This window comes from Furipterus horrens, unplaced genomic scaffold, assembly GCF_987537825.1.
Source record: "Furipterus horrens unplaced genomic scaffold, mFurHor1.1.pri manual_scaffold_16, whole genome shotgun sequence".
In the NCBI taxonomy this organism is placed as follows: domain Eukaryota; kingdom Metazoa; phylum Chordata; class Mammalia; order Chiroptera; family Furipteridae; genus Furipterus; species Furipterus horrens.
The window spans coordinates 113,105-132,368 of record NW_028327186.1 but is presented as its reverse complement, the minus strand read 5'-3'; the positions used below and the strand labels follow the sequence as shown (position 1 = coordinate 132,368).

Here is a 19,264-nt window from a genome sequence, read left to right as displayed (position 1 = left end):
TCAGGTCAGAAATTAGGTGCGCAGGCCTTCCACTTAAGTCTTTGAAAAGGGGAAGAAATAAAAAAAGATGTTTATAGGCTGTCGTGGATTTAGTTTACATAATTGATTTCTGTCGTTTCACTGAGAGAGAACTTGATAAAATCTCAACCTTGAATATTTTTCATTATTTCAAGTTTATTTCTTTACCTGAGCCCATTTTTAAAGATTTTTAAATAGATTTTTATGTCTTTGCATGATTCACAAACTAGTCAAGAGAAATCTTGAAGCTGAATCTCTGGCCATATAATTAAAGCAGCAACCCCCCGGGGGTCGATCTGATCGTTAACGCAGAAGCCGACAGAATTCTACAAAGATGTCTATCTGCAACCATCTAAGTCAGGATCAAAAATCAATTAGAACGCAGCCGTGACCTTGTGACCGACCTGGGCCCTGCCAGGACCCCCAGCGGGAGCCTCTGCCCCCAGACGGTGGCACCTTGGAAGGTGGTTGGCGCACAAGATGACCAGTCCAGTGTTGGAGCTGTTCCCCATCAGGGGAACCCAGAACCCACCCGCCTGGGTGTCCCTTCCTCAGGTCTCCCTGCCCCCCACCCCCCGACCTGCTGTCGCACCCCCGGCCACGTGCCCTCTAGCGAACAGGAGCCGTGTTGCAGAACGAGCGCCCTGGCGCAGGTTGGGGTTTCCTTTCCCAGCCCGGAGGTGTCTCAGTCCTGCCCGGTACCCCGCTGTGTGCCGACAGACCCTTTCGCAAGGCGCCGTGGGCGGCCCACGCCTCTGGGGGCAGCGGCCGCGGGCGGCTGACACTGCCTGTCCCCCCGCAGCTGCAAGGCACCATCCTGCAGTACGTGAAGACACTAATGGAGGTGATGCCCAAGATCTGCCGCCTGCCGCGGCACGAGTACGGCTCCCCGGGTGAGTGCGGGTGCCCGGGGCGGGCAGCGCCCGTGGGAGTTTCTGATCAGAGTCCTCCCTGCTTTCCCTGTCAGGGGGTGGGGGGCGGGCAGGAGTGGTGGGGACGGCGCGGAGCCGGAGCTGGTAGTCTCCAGCAGAACAGACCAGGGGTGCGGGAAGGCGCGTTGGAGTTGCCGTTGGGGGGTGAGGAAGCGGGGCGGGGTGGGGGGCAGCACCCATTAGTCTTGTTGGGTGACAGGGCTCTGAAACCCGCTGTCCCCCAGGCCCCTGCAGCACCAGGACTTTAAAGATCACCAACCAGGGAGCCCTGGCCGGCTGGCTTGGTTGGAGCGTTGTCCTGCACGCCAGAAGGTGGCGGGTTTGATCCCCAGTCAGGGCGTGTATGGGAGGCAGCCATTCAGTGTTGCCTTCACATGGATGTCTCTCTCTCTCTCCCTCCCCCTCCCTTCCTCTCTCTCTAAAATCAATAAACATGTCCTTGGGTGAGGATTTAAAAACTAAAAGATCACCCACCAGGGAGGGGCAGCGAGTGTGACCGCCGGGTCCAGCTGCCCTGCTGGGCTTACCAGGACCAGGAGAGGCACCAGGAGGGACGCTGCTCCTCAGATGGCCCCTCGGTCCCTGCCCTGGCTGCTGGCTGCCCTCAGGCGGATAGGTCGCAGGGGGGGCCAGGCGCTTGTCACCTGACGAAAGCTGACTGTCCCAATAAACAGCCTTAATGACCTCAGAAAGTGTTGCTCATGACAAAATCGTACCATAGGGACCTTGTCTTGGAGCACAACTGCTGTTGTCACTTATGCTCTCTTGGGAGCTGGACAGCTGTCTGGTTAGATGACTTGGGTCACCCATGAGAGGCGTTCCAATGGGCAGCCGGCTGGGGTGGCTGACATTGGCGTTGGAGGAGATGGAGAGGCGACCATTTTGGCCCCTGTGAAGGGGCATGACCCTGTGGGCCTCGCTGGGAGCGTCTAACTCTAGTGCATTGTCGGGAGATGAGTCTTGTTGGGATCATAAAACTAGTGCTCATATCCTGACTAGACCTGGAAAGTTTAAATGTTGAAAATGAAGCCCTTTGGGCCAAATTCAGAGCTGGTCTGGGACAGAGCTGTGGATGGGGGCCACTTGTCATGTCTGTCACCCAGTGGCCACCCCAGCAGGGCTGGTGTGGCCCTGGTCCCTGGGCACCACCACGGGGTAAAGCCACGTTGCTGTCCTGCTCACACATCTGTCACCGGTGACGCCCGTGAGGAGCGTGCCCTCTGCTGAGTCTGCACTGTCATGGGGCGGTGCTGAGAGTCGGGGAGCGGGCGAGGCGGGCGGAGAGGAGACGGGGGCTGCAGTGAGGGAGGGACAGCGCCAGGCAGCAGGGCATGAGGTCCCTGCAGAACCACATCCGGGCCTGACCTGTTGAGATGGAGGGTTTGAAACGTCTTAAATCTCCAACTTCGGTCTTCTCAGGGTTGCTTTGGCCATTGTAGATCTTCTGCATTCACGGGGTTCGTGGGTCAGCATTGAATGCATAGATCAAGTTAAGGGATATTGACCTTTTCCCAGTCTTGGCGCCTTATGACTTTTCATGCCTTATTGCAAAGTCCGGGCCTCCAGGACTGTGGTGAAGACGCGCTGTCTTGCTTTGGAGCTTAGGGAGGAAGCGGCAGCTTTCGTCCGAGTCCCACGTCAGCTGCAGGCCCTTTGCAGGTGTCCTTTATCCAATTAAGTACATTCCTGTCTGTGTCTGTGAGGGGATGCTGAATGTTATCTAATGCCTTTTCTGCCTCTGCTGGAGATGCCGGGGGTGGGGGTGGGGTCTTTCTCATTGATTCTTGTGATTGCTGCCTCCTCGGGAGATACAGGGTTGATGGTGAGAAGGCCTTTGGAGCTGAGGGCCAGGGCCCAGGGCTACACAAAGCGCCATTGCAGGAAGGTGTTGGGCCCTGGGGACATGCGGCCATATCCAGGGCGGGTGTGGTGGCCACGTCAGAGGATATTCCGTGGCTGCCCCTGCCACTCACTCTCTGCCGCCGCAGGCATCCTGGAGTTCTTCCACCACCAACTGAAGGACATCGTGGAGTACGCGGAGCTGAAGACGGTGTGCTTCCAGAACCTGCGGGAGGTGGGCAACGCTGTCCTGTTCTGCCTGCTCATCGAGCAGAGCCTGGTGAGTGGCTGCCCGGCCCTGACCCCACGTGCGGGTCAGCCCCACTGGTGAGACAGAAGACACCTCTGAGAGCCTCGATCTGTCGGGGCTGCTTAATGTGGGGTGGGGGGGTGTAGTAAAGCACCATTTCTCTTGTGACTATGGAGACTTTCATTTGAATTTGTTCCCTATATTTGAAAAACAAAAATGCAATGTAGCTCGTTTGAGAATGTTTTGCTCTATGAGCATTGTAAAAATATTTTATTACGTAGTATTGGCTACAGCAACACTAACGTATGTGACATATGAGGGGGGACCCAAAAACCTGGAATTATCTTCTGGAGGGTGGGCCCCCTTGTAGGTCAGGCGTCCCCCACTAGGTGAGTGTTCTAGGAGCCGATCTGTGTGAGTGGACCAGCTGGCGTTGTTGTGAGAGGCTGCGTTTGGCTTCAGTGAATTTTTTTCAGCGCATTTGCCCATTTCATGACAGGTGATTTACAAGCACACCTGCCCTCTCCATGCTGAGTGTTTAGCAATTTTTGACCAAAAACAGCATGACCCTCATGCTCCACCCTCCCTGTTCACTGGCTCTTGCCCTGAGCAACTTTTTTTTGTTTCCCCGGATGAAAAAAATCCTCAAAGGGAAATGTTTTGCCTGTGTGTAAGAGGTGAAACAAAAAATAGCAGAAGCACTTTATAAAAGGCATCAACATTGACGAGTTCAAAAACTGTTTTGAGCAGTGGAACAAAGTCCCGATAGGTGTATTGCATCTAATGGAGAGAACTTTGGAGGTGACTGAAGTTTAAGCATGTAAGAATAGATACACAATTTTTTATAAATAAATTCTGAGTTATTCTCGATCCCCCCTCATACGTGCAGCTATAAAGCGCTGCTGCCAGGAGACTGATTTGCAGTGATGGGCGTTCCACTCCTGGGGGCATGGAGCACCTGAGATGTCGCTCTGTGCGACAAGGAGCTGGTTCTTAAATTTTATTGAATTGTAATTATTATTATTTTTTAGTCCTCACCTGAGGACATGCTTATTGATTTAAGAGAGAGAGGAAAGGAGGGAGGGAGGGAGTAGTGGGTGAATGCCCACAACTTAGGTATGCACCCTGACTGGGAATTGAACTTGCAACCTTTTGATGTATGGATGATACTCCAACCAATTGAGCCACCCGGCCGGGGCTGAATTATAATTATTTTACTTTCGAGGCTCCTGCAGTGGGACACCCACTTTCTCCACTGATTGTCTCCATGTGGTGTCATGATGTCTGTCCACTTTTCCCCTATATATCGTGTCAGCTGAAGGTTCTGAATTGGAGAACATAGTGAGTGTAACAATCTCTCATGGCCTTTTTCAGTCTGTCTGATAGGACATGTTCCCTTCCCTTACTTTTTTTTTTTTTTTTTTTTGTATTGATTTGAGAGAGAGAGAGAGAGAGACATCGATTTGTTGTTCCACTTACTGATGCATCATTGGTTGATTCTTTCATGTGCCCTGACTGGGGATCGAACCTGCAACCTTGGTGTATCAGGATGACGCTAACCAACTGAGCTGCGCAGCCAGGGCTTCCCTTACCTCATTCTTCTTCAAGAGCTTGTTGCCTCTGTGGGTTTTTGCTCTGCTGTGAAAGTATTAGACTTGGCTTCCCAAATGTATTGAAGCAGCACATTGGCGTCTTGATGAGAAGTGCATTGTACCTCTTGACCTCTTTGGGGAAAGCTTTGCTATGTTGCTTCTTAAAACAGTCTCTTGTCTTCGGGGCCCTGGGAGCTGGGAGAAGGCAGGGTCTTCTTTTGCAGTGACAGGGACCTGGGTGCCCCTGTGCAGCTCAGGCAGGACAGCAGACTTCTGGGCCTCTGGGGGTTGGGCCTCCGGCCTCACCACCTGTCACCCCCATGCACAAAAGGCTGACGTGGGCACAGACAGGAACCGCCGGCCTCCTGCTAGGAGCGGCGTCTTTGGGCTTCCCCCTCTGTGCTGTGTTCCTTCCTCACCTCTCCCCACGTGGTGACAAAGAGACTCCCAGCCCCTCCCTGACTTCTGAGCGGTTGGATATTTCCTGAGTGATGAATGAAAAGAGCATCACCTATAACTCAGCTGAGTGCAATTTTCTTTTCACTGTGGATTTCACGGCTTGTGCCCGAGGCTCAGGGAGCACCGTGCGTGGATCGCTGAGGACACGGTGGCCCTGCCCTGCAGCGTGTCTGTCCCCACCCTCCCCCACGTTGCTCACAGTCACCCCCGTGCTGGTCCCTCCTCTGGCCCTCCTACCAGTGTCCCTTGTGAACACGGCAAGAAGCCACGCTGTGTGCGTTGGGCCCGCCCGGCCCCAGGTTGGGATCCTGTGGTGTAATTATTGTCCTTTTGGAAATTAGGGTGATGTTTCCCAGTAGGTCCCTCAGGGTGGCACTGCAGGGTGGGGGGCAGTGTGGCTGTTCTCACTCCACCTCAGACGGTGGCACTCAAGCTCCCTCGAGCCCAGGGGTGGGTCTGAAGACTCCAGACGTGAACTCTCTCTGGTGGGCTCTCCAAGGAGGGAGGTAATAAAATGTCTGGCGGTCAGTGCAGGCTTCCACCGTTAGAAATGGACATATGCAGGTAAATGTGTCCTTCACATTGTTGCCCCACTAGAAAGTGGGGTGACCATTACCCAGTTGCTGGGGCACCAGGCCTGTGGGCAGGGCCCCCCGGGGCCTTTCCAGTGAGGCCATGGGGTGGTGGCCCCAGCCGGCACCAGGATTTGGTTCAGTGACCCAAAATGTTGTCTTATCCTCAAAATGCGCATCGGGTAGGCACTGCTTTTAGCTCTCTGAAGTATTGTTTTGTTTTCTTTTTTAAGTTCTCCCTAAACCCAGTCTGAAAATTTTGGTAACGTAGGCCTAAGTTATTATAGCTTGTGCATCTTTGTGTTTAATAAACTTTTAATTTAGAATCATTTCAGGTTACTTGTTTGATGCTGGAATTTTTTGTTTTTAAGATTTTATTTATTTGGAGAGAGGGGAAGGGAGGGGGAGAGGGAGAGAAACATCGATGTGTGAGAGATACATGGGTCAGCTGCCTCTCACACACCCCCAGCTGGAGACCAAACCCGCATCCCAGACATGCGCCCTGACCGGGAATTGAACCTGTGACCTTCTGGTTTCCAGGACAATGACCATCCCATGGAGCCACACCAGTCAGGGCTGAATGCTGGTTTTTAGAGCCCTTCTTCCTATTTGTGGTTTGGTTCAGGGGCAGAAATTGGAGCTCATTGGCAGTGGCAGGTGAAAACAGTGCAGATGGGTGGCGAGTGGCCCTGGGGTGGCATTCCCGCTGCAGGCCCCCGCCTGGGTGGCCCTGCCGCCAGCGCTGCCCCCAGCAGCTCCCTCCCCTTACGAGCCCCCATCCCCCACCCACTGGCCTGGCCTCTTCCTTCCGCCCGCCCTCCCTCCTGCCCGCGTTGCTGCGCGGCCACTCGCCGTCTCCACGTGGCTTTTGTCCCTTGACAGTAACTGTCCTGGAGCCCGCGCCACGTCAGTAAGAGGAGGCGTCTTTTAACAGCCGTGCGGGGGCCTCACTTCCGTGTTTGCGCAGCGTGCGGCCACCAAGGCCTCCCTCCCGTCCTTGCGCCCACGCCCGCCGCTGGCCCCAGGCTGACGCCAGTCCCCGGGGGCGTCGGCGGAGCTGCGGCTCCTGCTCGGTGCGGGGCTGGGAGATGCCGCCTGCGCGTCGCTGCCGGCCTGGGTCCGGGACAGAGCCGGCGCGGAGGGATCGGTTTCCGGCAGCGGCCCAGGTTCCCGTGGGTGACCGCAGGGCTTGCGCGTGACGTCTCCTGTCGCGGCCGGTCTTCCCTCCGCAGCACCTCTGGGGAGGTCAGAGGGAGGGCCTGTCAGTGTGCGCCTTGCCTTGGAGAGTGGGTATTGTATAGCGTTTTTAGAACCTTTTTAAAGGAGTTTGTGATCGCCGTCACCAGTGTGGCTCCGTTGGTTGGAGCGCCATCCCATACACCGGAAGGTTGTGGGTTCGATTCGCAGTCAGAGTGCGTGTCTAGGTGGTGGGTTCAATCCCCAGTAGGGGTGTGTGTAGGAGGCAGCCATGGGTGTTTCTCTCTCTCCCTCCTTTCCTCTCTCTCAAATCAATAAACATATCTTTGGGTGAGGATTTAAAAAAAAAGCAGTTCCTTAGGTGCACCGTGACGGTCGCAGGCAGAAAAAGAACACTTCTGCCACCTCCCCAGAGTGTCTGGCACTATGCCGCTTAGGCGATTTATTTTACTCAATGGCAACGACATACGTTTGACCACTGCACAGTGGGGAGTGAGGAGTGCTGACCTCCCGCACAGCAGAAAATCCGCAGATGTATTCGTCCCTCCTTATGCACGGATTCCCGTACAAAGATGTGACCCTTCCCGCGGGTTTGAACTGCGATGCAGGTCACACCCGTGCTATGCAAGGGTCAGCTGGGCCTTGTCACCAGCACCAGATGGCCCTGTCCGTCCGTCTGTGCCATGAGCTAACGTCCTAACGCACTAATGCGACCTTCTCTCCCTTCGGTCTAGTCTCTGGAAGAAGTGTGCGACCTGCTGCACGCGGCGCCTTTTCAAAACATCTTGCCGAGGGTGCACGTGAAAGGTGGGCCTGCGTCTCTGGCTGGGGCCACGGCCGGTGCAGGGTGTGTCGCTCGGGGAGGACAGCCAGTTTTGTCTGAGTTTGCCCCTGTTCAGCCACGTCCGGGGGGAATCGGTAATAGACAGCATTAAATAAAAATGGAAAACTGAAGCGTTCAGGGCTGAAGTGCGTGATGTCTTAGATGTGCTTCAGGACAGATGGGCTCAGGGGTGCTGGTTGTGAACTCCGAGTGGCCAGGGTTAAAAAATGCTGAGGGTTCTCCGCATGGTTCTCTGCTTTTGTTGCATTTGGAATTTTTAGTAAGTGTTTTTAAATTTTTTAATAAGCTTATTGAGGGACATTAGTTAATATGGTCATGTAGGTTTCAAGTGTACGAGTCTGTGGTACGTGGTCTGTATATTGCAGTGTGTCCACCACCCAGTCAGTAAGTTTTCAAAACTAAGTATTGAGCAAAAAAATCAGGTCTGCCACTTAGAATTCAAATATCAAATGAGCCAGTTCTGTCAATGAATTTTCAGAGATCACCTGTATGTATCAGGTTACCTTAACAATCTTTCTTTTTAATATAAAATGCAGCTTTTATGATCGTTTTTCATAAAAAAGACAAGAGTGTAAAATACCTTCTTCCACTGCAGAGGGAGAGAGACTTGATGCCAAAATGAAGAGGCTAGAATCAAAGTACGCCCCCCTCCATCTTGTCCCTTTGATTGAAAGACTGGGGACCCCTCAGGTAAGGCATGCTGGGTCCACACCAGGCCATGAACGAGGCTGGGCTGGGCACACGGGCTCTGGGTGAGGCCCAGACCAGGAGGCATCGGGAAGCTGGACAGGTGCACACAGACCCCGGTCAGAGGGTGGTTGGGCATGTGGCATATAAGGTGTTTGCGGTAATGTCACTTGTTTTTGTAGTCCGTTCCTCAGGAAGAAGGCTTTTTTGCAGGTTTTTTTTTTTTTAAGATTTTATTTTGAGAGAGAAGGGAAGGGAGAGAGAAAGAGAAGTAGAGAATGTGTGAAAGATACATCAATTAGTTGCCTCTCAGATGCCCCCAGCAGGGGACCTGGCCCGCAACCCAGGCGTGTGCCCTGACTGGGAATTGAACCAGTGACCTTTCAGTTTGCAGGCAGGTACTCAGTCCGCTGAGCCACAGCAGCCAGGGCCTTTTCATAGGTTTTTAAAAACAGAATGTGGGAGTTCTCAGGAGGCAAGGGTCAGGGTGGAGCTCCACAATTCTCAGTTGTGGCAACGTCACCACTTTGGATCAGATAATTCTTTGTTGTGGGGGCTTTCCTGTGAACTGTGGGCTAGCCTCTGCCCATGGGATGCCACTAGACCCACCTCCAGCTGTGAGAACCGAAAATGTTTACACACATTGCCCAGTGTCTCACTCTGGTTAAGAATAGCTGTACTCGACAGTTGTCCTTTACCGTGAGTTATATTTCATATTGTAAGATGTATAGGGAACAGCTGACATATTTATTTTGTTGATCTCTTCTGCAAGCTAAGATCATTTTCCAGGAAGTCAGGAACAAACCTGGGAGCATTAGGTTTCAGCCCTCAGCCCCCAGCCATGGCCCTGTGACATTCTGTCCTCTCTCCAGCAAATTGCCATAGCCAGAGAGGGGGACTTGCTGACCAAGGAGCGTCTCTGCTGCGGCCTGTCCATGTTTGAGGTCATCCTGACGCGGATCCGGACCTTCCTGGACGACCCCATCTGGCGGGGGCCTCTGCCCAGCAACGGGGTCATGCACGTGGACGAGTGTGTGGAGTTCCACAGGCTCTGGAGCGCCATGCAGTTCGTGTACTGCATCCCCGTGGGGACCCACGAGTTCACGGTCGAGTAAGTGTGTGCTTGGCGGACGGGGAAGTGGGAGCTGGCGTGGGTTAACACACAAGATCACGTTCCACTGAGCTGCTATAAAGCTACTGAACGTGGAGTTTCTTTCTAGATGTGCAGGAGGCGACTCGGGGCTTGGCTTCCAGGGTCACCCCTAGAAACAGACACGCAGATGTGCGTCTTTCTGAACAGGTCCACAGCTTTATGAACTCCTTTGTGGAGGGTCTGTGAGCCTAAAACAGGAAATGGGGGTGCCCGGGAACCCAAACGGGGCTCACCAGAAACAAGGACATGCCACTGGCTGCCCGGTGCTCCCTCCTGGCCTGTTCCAGCAGCCGGCCTGGCCACCGGCGCCTGGAGACGGCCTCTGAAGGGCGCCCCTGACGGCCGGCTCCGCATGGCTTCTCGTGGCAGGCAGTGCTTCGGGGACGGGCTGCACTGGGCCGGCTGCATGATCATCGTCCTGCTCGGGCAGCAGCGGCGCTTCGCTGTGCTGGATTTCTGCTACCACCTGCTCAAAGTCCAGAAGCACGACGGCAAAGACGAGATGATCAAAAACGTGGTACGTGGGCCAGCTCATGTCCTAGGGGACGTTTCCCAGAAGAGCACGCTTGCTTTTGTATTTATTACAGCGTCTTTCTCCGGGAATGTTTTTAGTCTGTAAGGTGCCACTCACTGAAGCTTTTTGTTCCCAAAAGGAATCTAAATGTCAATGGTAAGTAAAGCACTGTGGCAGGTAAAATGCTAAATGTTCCATTTTATTCTCTTTTCAAGGTACTAAGATCTAGTTCATATTTTGGAGCCTCCTAGATGCCAAATTTTTGGGTTATTGGCGTGAAGTGTGATTTCTGGCTGTTCTTTAGATATTTTTGTCTTTGTCATTTTATGAATTCTTTTCTAAAAATTGATTTTAGAGATAGAAACATCAACTTGTTCCACTTATTGAGGTTTTGGGTGATTATTTTTTAATATGCTTTATTGATTATGCTGTTACAGTTGTCCCAGTTTCTTTTCCCTCTGCTCCCCTCCACCCAGTGACCCCCTCCTTCTAGTTGTCCCCCTGCCCTTAGTCCATGCCCATTGGCTGTGCATATAGTTCTCCTCAACATCTTCCTGTCCGCTCCACTCCCTCCTACTGTGCTTCTTAATTCCTGTACCATCTCCCTCCCTTTCCCCCCTTCCCCATCCCTGCTGACCTCCCCCCAAAATGTTCCCCATACCTATAATTCTTCTCCCACTCTCGTTGTCTACTTAGTCTGCCTTTGTTTCAGTTCCCTAGCTTCTGTTGTTGTGATAGTTTCCATTTTAATGTTCATAGTTTTGATCCTCTTTCTCCTAAACAAGTCCCTCTAACTTTTCATATAACAGTTGTTTGGATCTAATGAACGCCTTCAGTTTTACTTTGTCCTGGAAGCACTTTCTCTGCCCTTCTATTCTGAATGACAGCTTCGCTGGATAGAGTAATTGTGGTTGTAGATTTTTGCTTTTCATTACTTTGAATATTTCTTGCGAGTCCCTTCTCGCCTGCAGAGTTTCTTTAGAGAAATAAGCTGATCATCTTTTTGGGATCCCTTTGTACATAATTATCTTCTTCCCTCTTGCTGCTTTTAAGATTCTCTCTTCATCCTTAATTTTTGACATTTTGATTATAATGTGTCTTGGTGTGGTTCCCCCTGAGTCCAGTTTTTCTGGAACTCTCTGTGCTTCCTGGACCTGTAAGTCTATTTCCTTCCCCAAGTTAGGGAAGTTCTGCTTCATTATTTTTTCACATAATTTTTCAATTTCTAGTTCTTCACATTCTGGCAACCCTATAATTTGGACGTTGGCCCGCTTATAGCTGTCTCAGAGGTTTTTGAGCCTATGCTCACTTTCCTCACTTTTTGTTTCCTCTTTCTGCACTGAATGACTGTTTGTTCTTTCTCTGTGTTCCGATTTGTTGATTTGATCCCTGGTTTTCCTTCCCTCACTTGTCTCATATGTGTTTTCGTTCATTTTAGCAGGACTAGCCTTCATTCCTTCCCCATCTTGATTAAGTCCCACTGTTATTTCTGTAAGCTGTTTTATAACTATAGCTGTTTGTTCGTCCGTTAATTCATGTATTTGCTTTCTGGTCAGCTGCGTGATTGGGATCTCTATCATGACCCCTGCCATCCTGACAGATTTTGTTTACCTGACAGTTTTTGGGCAGGGCTGTCACACCTACGCTATCAGGGGCAGAGCCCTATGCACTCATCACTACTGGGTGACCCTTCTCACCACGCTGTGGCACTTTGTGTGGGGGTGGGGGTCCAAGATGGATGCCTGCTGTTCACACTCTGCTGAGACCAGGAGCCTCCTCCTCCGTCCCCACGCCCTCTGGGCCTCACAGTCCAAGGCAATGGGGGTTTGCCTTCCCTGGCATTCGAATCACAAGCTGACGGGTCTGGTCTGCAGCCAGGGGTGCTCCCCTGGCGCTTCTCACCTCCCCTTAAATACGGGTGTCTGCTTACCACAGTCTCCGCTGCCCATCGCTGCCAGCATGGCCTGACCTGTCCTCCCCGGCTTCGCCCCTCCTACCTGTCCAGACGAGCACCACTTGTTTATAACTTCATACGTTAGACTTCCATGTAGTTTATTTTCTGGAACTTCTGATTATTTCTGGTTTTGTGGTAGTTGTAGTCCTTCTTGGTTGTGGAGAGACATGGAGCGTGTCAGTCTAGGCCTCCATCTTGGCAGGAAGTCTGGTTGATTCTTGTATGTGCCTTGACCAGGGATCAAACCCACAGCCTTGGTGTATCAGGACATTGCTCTAACCAACTGAGCTACTTGGCCAGGGCATTTTATGGATTCTTTGTAATTAAATTCTAGGAAATACTCAGCCATTGTCTTTTCAAATATTTTAGTCTTTCTTCCATTCTATTCTCTTTCTTTTGGGACTTCACTTAGACAATATGTTAGACCCTCGCTGGTCTCCTGACCTTTCCCCTATTACGTTAGTTTCTGCTGCTGCTGTAAACAACACCCATTTCTTATCTTACAGTTCTCTAGGCCAGAAGTCTGGGGACAGCATGGCTAAGCTGGGCCCTCTGTTCTGTCTCCCAAGGACAAAATCGGTGTCCCAGGGGTCGTGCTCCCTCTGGAGCCCCTAGGGATGAATCCTCTCCACGCTTTTGCAGGTGGTTGGCTGGACTCACTTCCTCAGTTGGAGGACTGAGCTCCCCGTTTCCTTGCTGGCATTTGGCCCACAACCCCTCTCGTGCTTTGCACGTGGTCCCTCTGGCCAGCGTGGGTCAAGGCACGGTTGCGTTTGTCATCTTCCACCGCTCCTTCCTGCCCGTTAGACTGTGTCCACCCTGGTACTCCAGGGCACTCTGCCTACATGAAAGTGTAGCCTCAACTATATTTACAAAGTCCCTCTGTTATGGAAGGTAACACGTTCAGGTTAAAGGGATTTGGGAGGAGGACATCTCTGAGGGGCCACTCTGCCTCCCACTTTCTTGACTTAACTAATGCATTTCAGCGCCATCTGATCTGCTGTTTTGACTTTCGAAAATCATTCGTATATATTTAAAAATTCAATTGGTTCTTCAGATCTTGGTGATAATTGATTTTCTTTTTCACTGAATTTTAGTTTTTTTGTTTCTTTTTAAACACATTTCATGTAGTTTATATTCTTTATCTTTCAGTTTTAGTACCTGAAGCCTCAGGGGTACCCAGAACTCCGAAATGTTTCCTTGTTTGCTGGATGCTTTCTGTGCTGGCTCTGGTCTGATTGACCTTCACTCAGATTTGCTTCTCATCTCCAAGGGCTGGTACCGGCTTGGCAACACAGCTTACTGAGAGGGTCCTGGCTTCCAGGGCACCTCCAGGTGCCATCCAGCTTGCTCATCACAGCCCAGGATTATCTGTGTCCACTGCTGCTGGTGGCCTCTGTCCCTGAGGCAGTCTTGGCTTCTGCGTGACCCATATGGGCAGAACCAGCAATGCTTTTTTAAATGTTCTGTGTGTGTACGCGCATCTGTGCACGCACGTCTTCTGATTCAGCAGGAACACCTCTCAAAGCATCCTGTCCAGTTGCTGGAATTCTAAAACTTTATCGCATTAGATTACTGCTCTTTCCCGGTGACCATATTATCTACATCTTTATACTCCCAGCTTTTGGCACACCCTCAGTTCTTAATACCTAGCTGTTTGGTGAATAGGTATTTAAGTTGTACAAAGAGAAAGTCTACAGTTAGTAGCAATGAAACTAACAGAGGAATGTGTTCAAATGCAAAATGAAGTCATGGTTCCAATAGCTGCATAAAAGAGATGGTATGTGTGTCAATAGTTTGCTTTAATTTTCTGAGAAAATATGAAAATTCTGACATTTGAAACATAAAGATTAAGTGTATATATATAAAATATAAGGTTTTTTAAAGATTTTTATATTTATTCTTAGAGCGAGGGGAAGGGAGAAAGAGGGAGAGAAACAGTTGTGCGGCCCCCAACTGGGGACCTGGCCCGCAACCCAGGCATGTGCCCTGACCAGGAATCGAACTGGCGAGCTTTCGTTTTATGGGATGATACCAAGTACAACAGCTCATTTTAACTGTTGCAGCCTTTGAAAAAAATGGTGGAGAGAATCCGCAAGTTCCAGATTCTGAACGACGAGATCATCGCCATCCTGGACAAGTACCTGAAGTCGGGCGACGGGGAGAGCACCCCCGTGGAGCACGTGCGCTGCTTCCAGCCGCCCATCCACCAGTCCCTGGCCAGCAGCTGAGGCCGCGCGTGTCGCCTGCTTCTGAAGAGCCCCAGTCCCGGCTGCACTCAGTCACTATAGGGCATGTTTTCCTTTCCATCGACTAGTGAGAGTTTTAGGGACTATTTGTCAGTATCTCTGTACCTGTTAAAGGGGGTGCTTTTCGACCTAAAAGCTTAATTTTATAAAATCGACTTATTTTTCTAGACTAAACTTGTATATGCTTTTGGTGATTAGGAAGCCTGCGACTTTTGGCTGCTGAATGTCGCCCTCGTGTTCTCACGAAGTTATTTTCCAATTTTCTATGGAATGTCAAAGTGCTGCTGAGTTCGTCCATTTATCCGTTAGCAAAGGATCGGTGGTATTTAGGGGTTTATGTACTTAGGCGAGGAACTGAATACCAGCTAATTGTAATAAAATCCGTTCCCAATTAGAATGAATGATTATTTAGCTTTTGTTTAGGGATTTTCTAACGGTCTTTTATCAATTCTGTCATTGTTCCCTTCCCTTTTTTGTCAGGTGTTTCAGAAAATAGTGACCTTGATATTCCTGTTTCTACTAACTCCAGTTATAACAAAATCTACTTTGTGAGGGATGATTGAAAGCTTACAGAAATAAAACTAATGAAACCTAGTCACGGTCATTCATTTACTGGGCCCCCACGGCCTCGGAGAAGGGAGTGGCTTCCGTGTGGCCTCGGAAATGAGGCCCTGGGGTCCAGGAGTGTCACGCGTGCTGCTGCAAATACAGTGTGGACTCCCCCTGGACGGGCTGACCTGAGGTAAGGGGCCACAGAACTGCTCTTCACAAAGCACCCCAAACTGCTCTTTTCTTAATGTGAACTGTTAACCCTGGGACTGGCATGCTGAGCGAGGGTAGTGTCCTCACCCCGCACTGAAAGGATGGACTATGATGAAAAATGACTATAATGACTAAATTTAAACTATTCATATTACTGAGTTTTACAAGAACTATAAATCATTGGGGGGGCAGGAGGGGGCTAAATGGCAATGGAAAGATAGAATAAAACAATCAGTTATAAAACAAAATGTACTAAATACATAAAAAACAAGTGCTTTAAGATGTTAAATAATTAAGAATTTATTTTTCTTAAGCTCTGCATTCTCAACGAGGGCAATATCACACCCAAGGAGGGGGTACTGGTTCTTGCTCTATTACATACAAAGCGCAGAGAGAGATACAGTACATAAACAAATATACAGTGTATCTGTGGTATAAAATCCCACGGAGGAGGCTGTCTGGGAAAAAAAGGTCTAAAAAGGCTCCCTAGAGGGTAAATAATAAAACTTTAGGGAAAGGGGGATTTATTTCATGAAACCCGGAGACTGTCAGCTCCTCCCTGGTAATGCCAGCAGAGAGCTGTGTGGGCCGAGAGGTGCGTGCAGGCTGGTGACACAGAGGAGCCCAGTTGTGTGACCTTGGGGAGGAGCAGCAAAGGGGCAATAGCCTGAGAGCTCCCTCCATTAACTGTCAGCCTTTTTTATGGCCAGGTAATTGCTAGGATGACAGGTTTGAAGCTGGATGGAACTCATTATTCTGTTCTACCCTTTCTGCATAGAGTTGAAATTTTCCGTAAACATTTTCATTGATAATTTTAAAACAAACCGTTAAAGTAAGATACTTGGAAAGAAACCAGATTTTACTACAGACATCTGTAAGTTTGTCCTAAGCATTCAGATTTAGAAAGAACTTTGTTGCAATCTGTCTATTATAATGTGAGCTAAAGTTTAAAAATTACCTTAGTCTTCTGACTTCATTTCCCAGTTGTTAGAAGATCTAAATGACAATATAACTCATTATGAAAATATATTGCAAAGTACAAGAGCTGATGTAAAAATGGGAATGAGGGTTTGGGGCATCGAGGGATGAGAGAGGGGAACTGAAGGATAAACCCGCCCAGCAGCCCCGCGGACGCAGGACGGACTGCTTTAAGGACACCCAGGAAGGCCATGGAATGTGCCGGGGACCAGTCACACCCAGAGTACTCTGGAATTTCCTACCTCTGTTTTGTCAATGAATTGCCCTTAGCAACTTCTTTTCTTCAATGTGAAAATTAAAATAATTCATCAAACAGGAGTCATTTTTGTAGAGAAGCTAAATCACAGGAGAATGTAGAAATAATTTTGTTCTTTTTTCAAATCAAAAAGCCTTAAAATGGTCAGGGATGATGCAAATGGCGATGACAACTGTACGCTGCCGACTTCCATCACCAATGAAAAGTAAAGCATTTTTGTAGACTTAAAACTGTCATTAGTGCATTTAGATTTTGGTGAAAAAAATTTTCAGTACCACTACAGTGTTAACAAAATTGGCCAGGTATTGAGGTCATTTTAGTGAGCTCCCATCATTTAAATATAAGAAAAGTAATTTCTTGGTCCAAATGAGTGACACCTTAAAAAAAAGATTGTCTCTAGAGAACATTATTTGAGAACAGTACTTTCCCAGAAACATTCTGATACTCACAATTCATTCCATATAACAATTACACCTTCTGATTCGACCTTTCTTAAAACGCCGTCAGGTTTCCGTTCCTTCGGGAGACACTTTCCCCGGTGAGCTGTTCGATTCCACAGCTTCCACCTTCTTCGTTATCACTAAGAACTTCATACATACTAGTGAGACTGCCGTTCACGGCTTTTTCGTCTTTTCGAAAAGACACAGGAAGGCTGGCTAGGCTAAAGCTGACGTCCTTGAAGGCGTGCAGCAGGAAGATCCCCACGATGATTGTGCAGAAGCCACTCAGCGTGCCGATGACGTCATCGGCAGGCATGCCCTGCCACTCCTTGAAAAGAATGGCCGAGCAAGTGAGGACGGCCGTGGTGAAGAACACGTAGTAGATGGGCGTCACCAGGGACGTGTTGAAGATGTCCAGCGCCCGGTTCAGGTAGTTGATCTGCGTGCTCACGCAGGCGACCAGGCCGAGCAGCAGCGCCCAGGCCAGCGGGTGCCGCAGCACCGGCTTCCCCGCGAGCAGCTCCTTGATGGCGATGCCCAGGCCCTTCACGCAGGACACGGAGAACGCGCCGATCCCCGAGCAGATGGCGACATACACGAGGATGTTCGTCTGCCCGTGGCGCGGCCCCACCACGAAGATCAGTATCAAGGACAGGATGACCACGAGGGTCGCAAAGACCACGAAACCTGCAGGAGGCAGACACGGGTCTACTGAGTCGGACGTCTGAGTGCTGAAAACCGAGACTCCAGAACAAGTACCAACTGGATCAGAAGCAGGGAAGCGTGGCCGCGGACCCAACCCCAGTCTCCCTCTGCCGCCTACCAAGGGCACAGCCGCCCAGCGGCCGCAGGCCGCCACACCACTGACCTTTCTGTCTCTTAAAACTTTATTGTTTTTCCATTACATATGCCCCCCTTTACCCCATTGCCCCCCCAACTCCTCCCATACTCAATCTCCACGTCCATGGGTCATTTACGCTAGTTCCGCCGCTAACATTTTTATAGCAGCCCCTTAGGCCGCCTGTTAATTCTATCAAAGAAAACGCAGTCAGGCCGACTCACTGCCGCCGTCCCGGGAACACCAGGTCCCGCCCCCACGGGAAGGTTCTGACCCCGGGACACAATCCATCGGAACCCAGTGGAGAGAATCATGAGGTGACCTTGAGCGCAATAAGAACAGGAGTTTCGAGTCACGTCTGTTCTAAACACTCACTTTTTTCACATTTAGGGACAAACTACTGGGGTGAAGGGCAAATCGGTAAGAAAGACTGAACACCGCTGTCGGGGTCTAGCTGAGCATGGGGACGTGGGGCCTGCAGCCACCGCTACCGCTGGGAGCGCCTCTCAGCCGCTTGTGCCGGTTGCATTTACTCCTCACAGCGACCCTGTGACAGATGCCGCAGCATCACCTGCTCTGTTCACGCCTCACTGCAGCTGATAAAACAAACAGGAACAGGACAGAGAGAAGCAAAGCCAAGAGCAGATGACGATGCGACAGCAACAATACTGGGCTGACCAAAAAGTCCGTTCAGTGTTTTCCGTCACATAAAAGACACATTTTTCATTTTCACCAATAACTTCACTGACTTGGGTATTTTGAGCATGTCGGCTCTCCCACGTGGTAGAATGCCAGCTGTTCCCAATGATGTCTCAGTTTGATCGCTCTCAGCTTCAGCTGGTCTGCCTGCCTGTGGAGCATCGTCCAGCGAGGAATCTCCGGCACGGAACTTCACAAACCCCCTTTGACATGTTCAGTCACAGCACCTTCTCCACACACTGCACGAATCTTTTTTTTTTCATTTTAGTCGTGTTTTTTGAAAATAATAAAGCATAGTATGCCAAGAATGTTGTGTATTTTCTTCCATCTTCAATATTAAAATGGCTACACAAAACTTCACCGGTTTGGTATTTTTAAATGCACGCTGATATGACAGCTGTCACAATACAGTCTAACAACACTGTTTCAAATGAAGTTAAAGGTAAGAAGTACTACTAGGGCCATTGTATGGAAAAACCAAATGAACTTTTTGGCCAACCTGATATGGAAGCCAGAAAGCAGAGGACCACTAACACCCGAGAGAACAGATCCCAGAGAGCTGAGCCCCACATGCGCAGTGACTCAGTAGGCAGCTCTGGAAGAGGGGTGAACGGGGGACAGAACGGGAGGCCTGGCTGAACATCTGTTCAAGGAGCAACGAGACGGCACCCCTGCCCGGCCCTGGCCCTCTGAGCCGCAGTGCCCCTGCTGGAGCGAACTGTGCGCAGCAGTCACACGGGCTGGGACAGAGCATGTGTCTACGACGTTTAGTCCCCTCTTCCCCACTCAACTCCCAGGACGTCAGCAGCCAGGCAGGTGGGAGGCTCTGCTGGGGATCTGACCAGGCCGGCCCTCGAAGGCGGCCCAGCATCCCCAGGAGTGGTGCCACCATGTGCAGAGAAAAGTGATGCTTCTGCGCCACACAGAAGGCTCACCATCCCACAAAACCCATAAAAACCAGCCCCGCACCCTCAGAGCAATCAAAGCAGCTGGGGCCCCAACTGGGAGCCACAGGACGCACCCAGAGGTCA

The 19,264-nt window shown here is 50.5% G+C and overlaps 1 protein-coding gene and 1 pseudogene across 3 annotated transcripts in view; one reads left to right on the top strand and one right to left on the bottom strand.

Annotated features, from left to right (window-relative positions):
* CYFIP1 (cytoplasmic FMR1 interacting protein 1) overlaps positions 1 to 14,854 on the top strand; it is a 95,542-nt gene extending 80,688 nt beyond the window's left edge. For all 3 annotated transcript variants that reach the window (XM_090263742.1, XM_090263743.1, XM_090263744.1), the window contains 7 exons: positions 821 to 911; positions 2,939 to 3,069; positions 7,594 to 7,666; positions 8,299 to 8,393; positions 9,263 to 9,501; positions 9,913 to 10,060; positions 14,078 to 14,854. In XM_090263742.1, coding sequence (XP_090119868.1) covers positions 821 to 911; positions 2,939 to 3,069; positions 7,594 to 7,666; positions 8,299 to 8,393; positions 9,263 to 9,501; positions 9,913 to 10,060; positions 14,078 to 14,242 — 942 coding nt within the window. In that variant the 3' untranslated portion in view covers positions 14,243 to 14,854. The remainder of the gene's footprint in view (positions 1 to 820; positions 912 to 2,938; positions 3,070 to 7,593; positions 7,667 to 8,298; positions 8,394 to 9,262; positions 9,502 to 9,912; positions 10,061 to 14,077) is intronic.
* Positions 14,855 to 15,297: 443 nt separating this feature from the next.
* On the bottom strand, positions 15,298 to 17,662 carry LOC149991935 (magnesium transporter NIPA2 pseudogene; annotated as a pseudogene).
* Between the last annotated feature and the right edge of the window lie 1,602 nt (positions 17,663 to 19,264).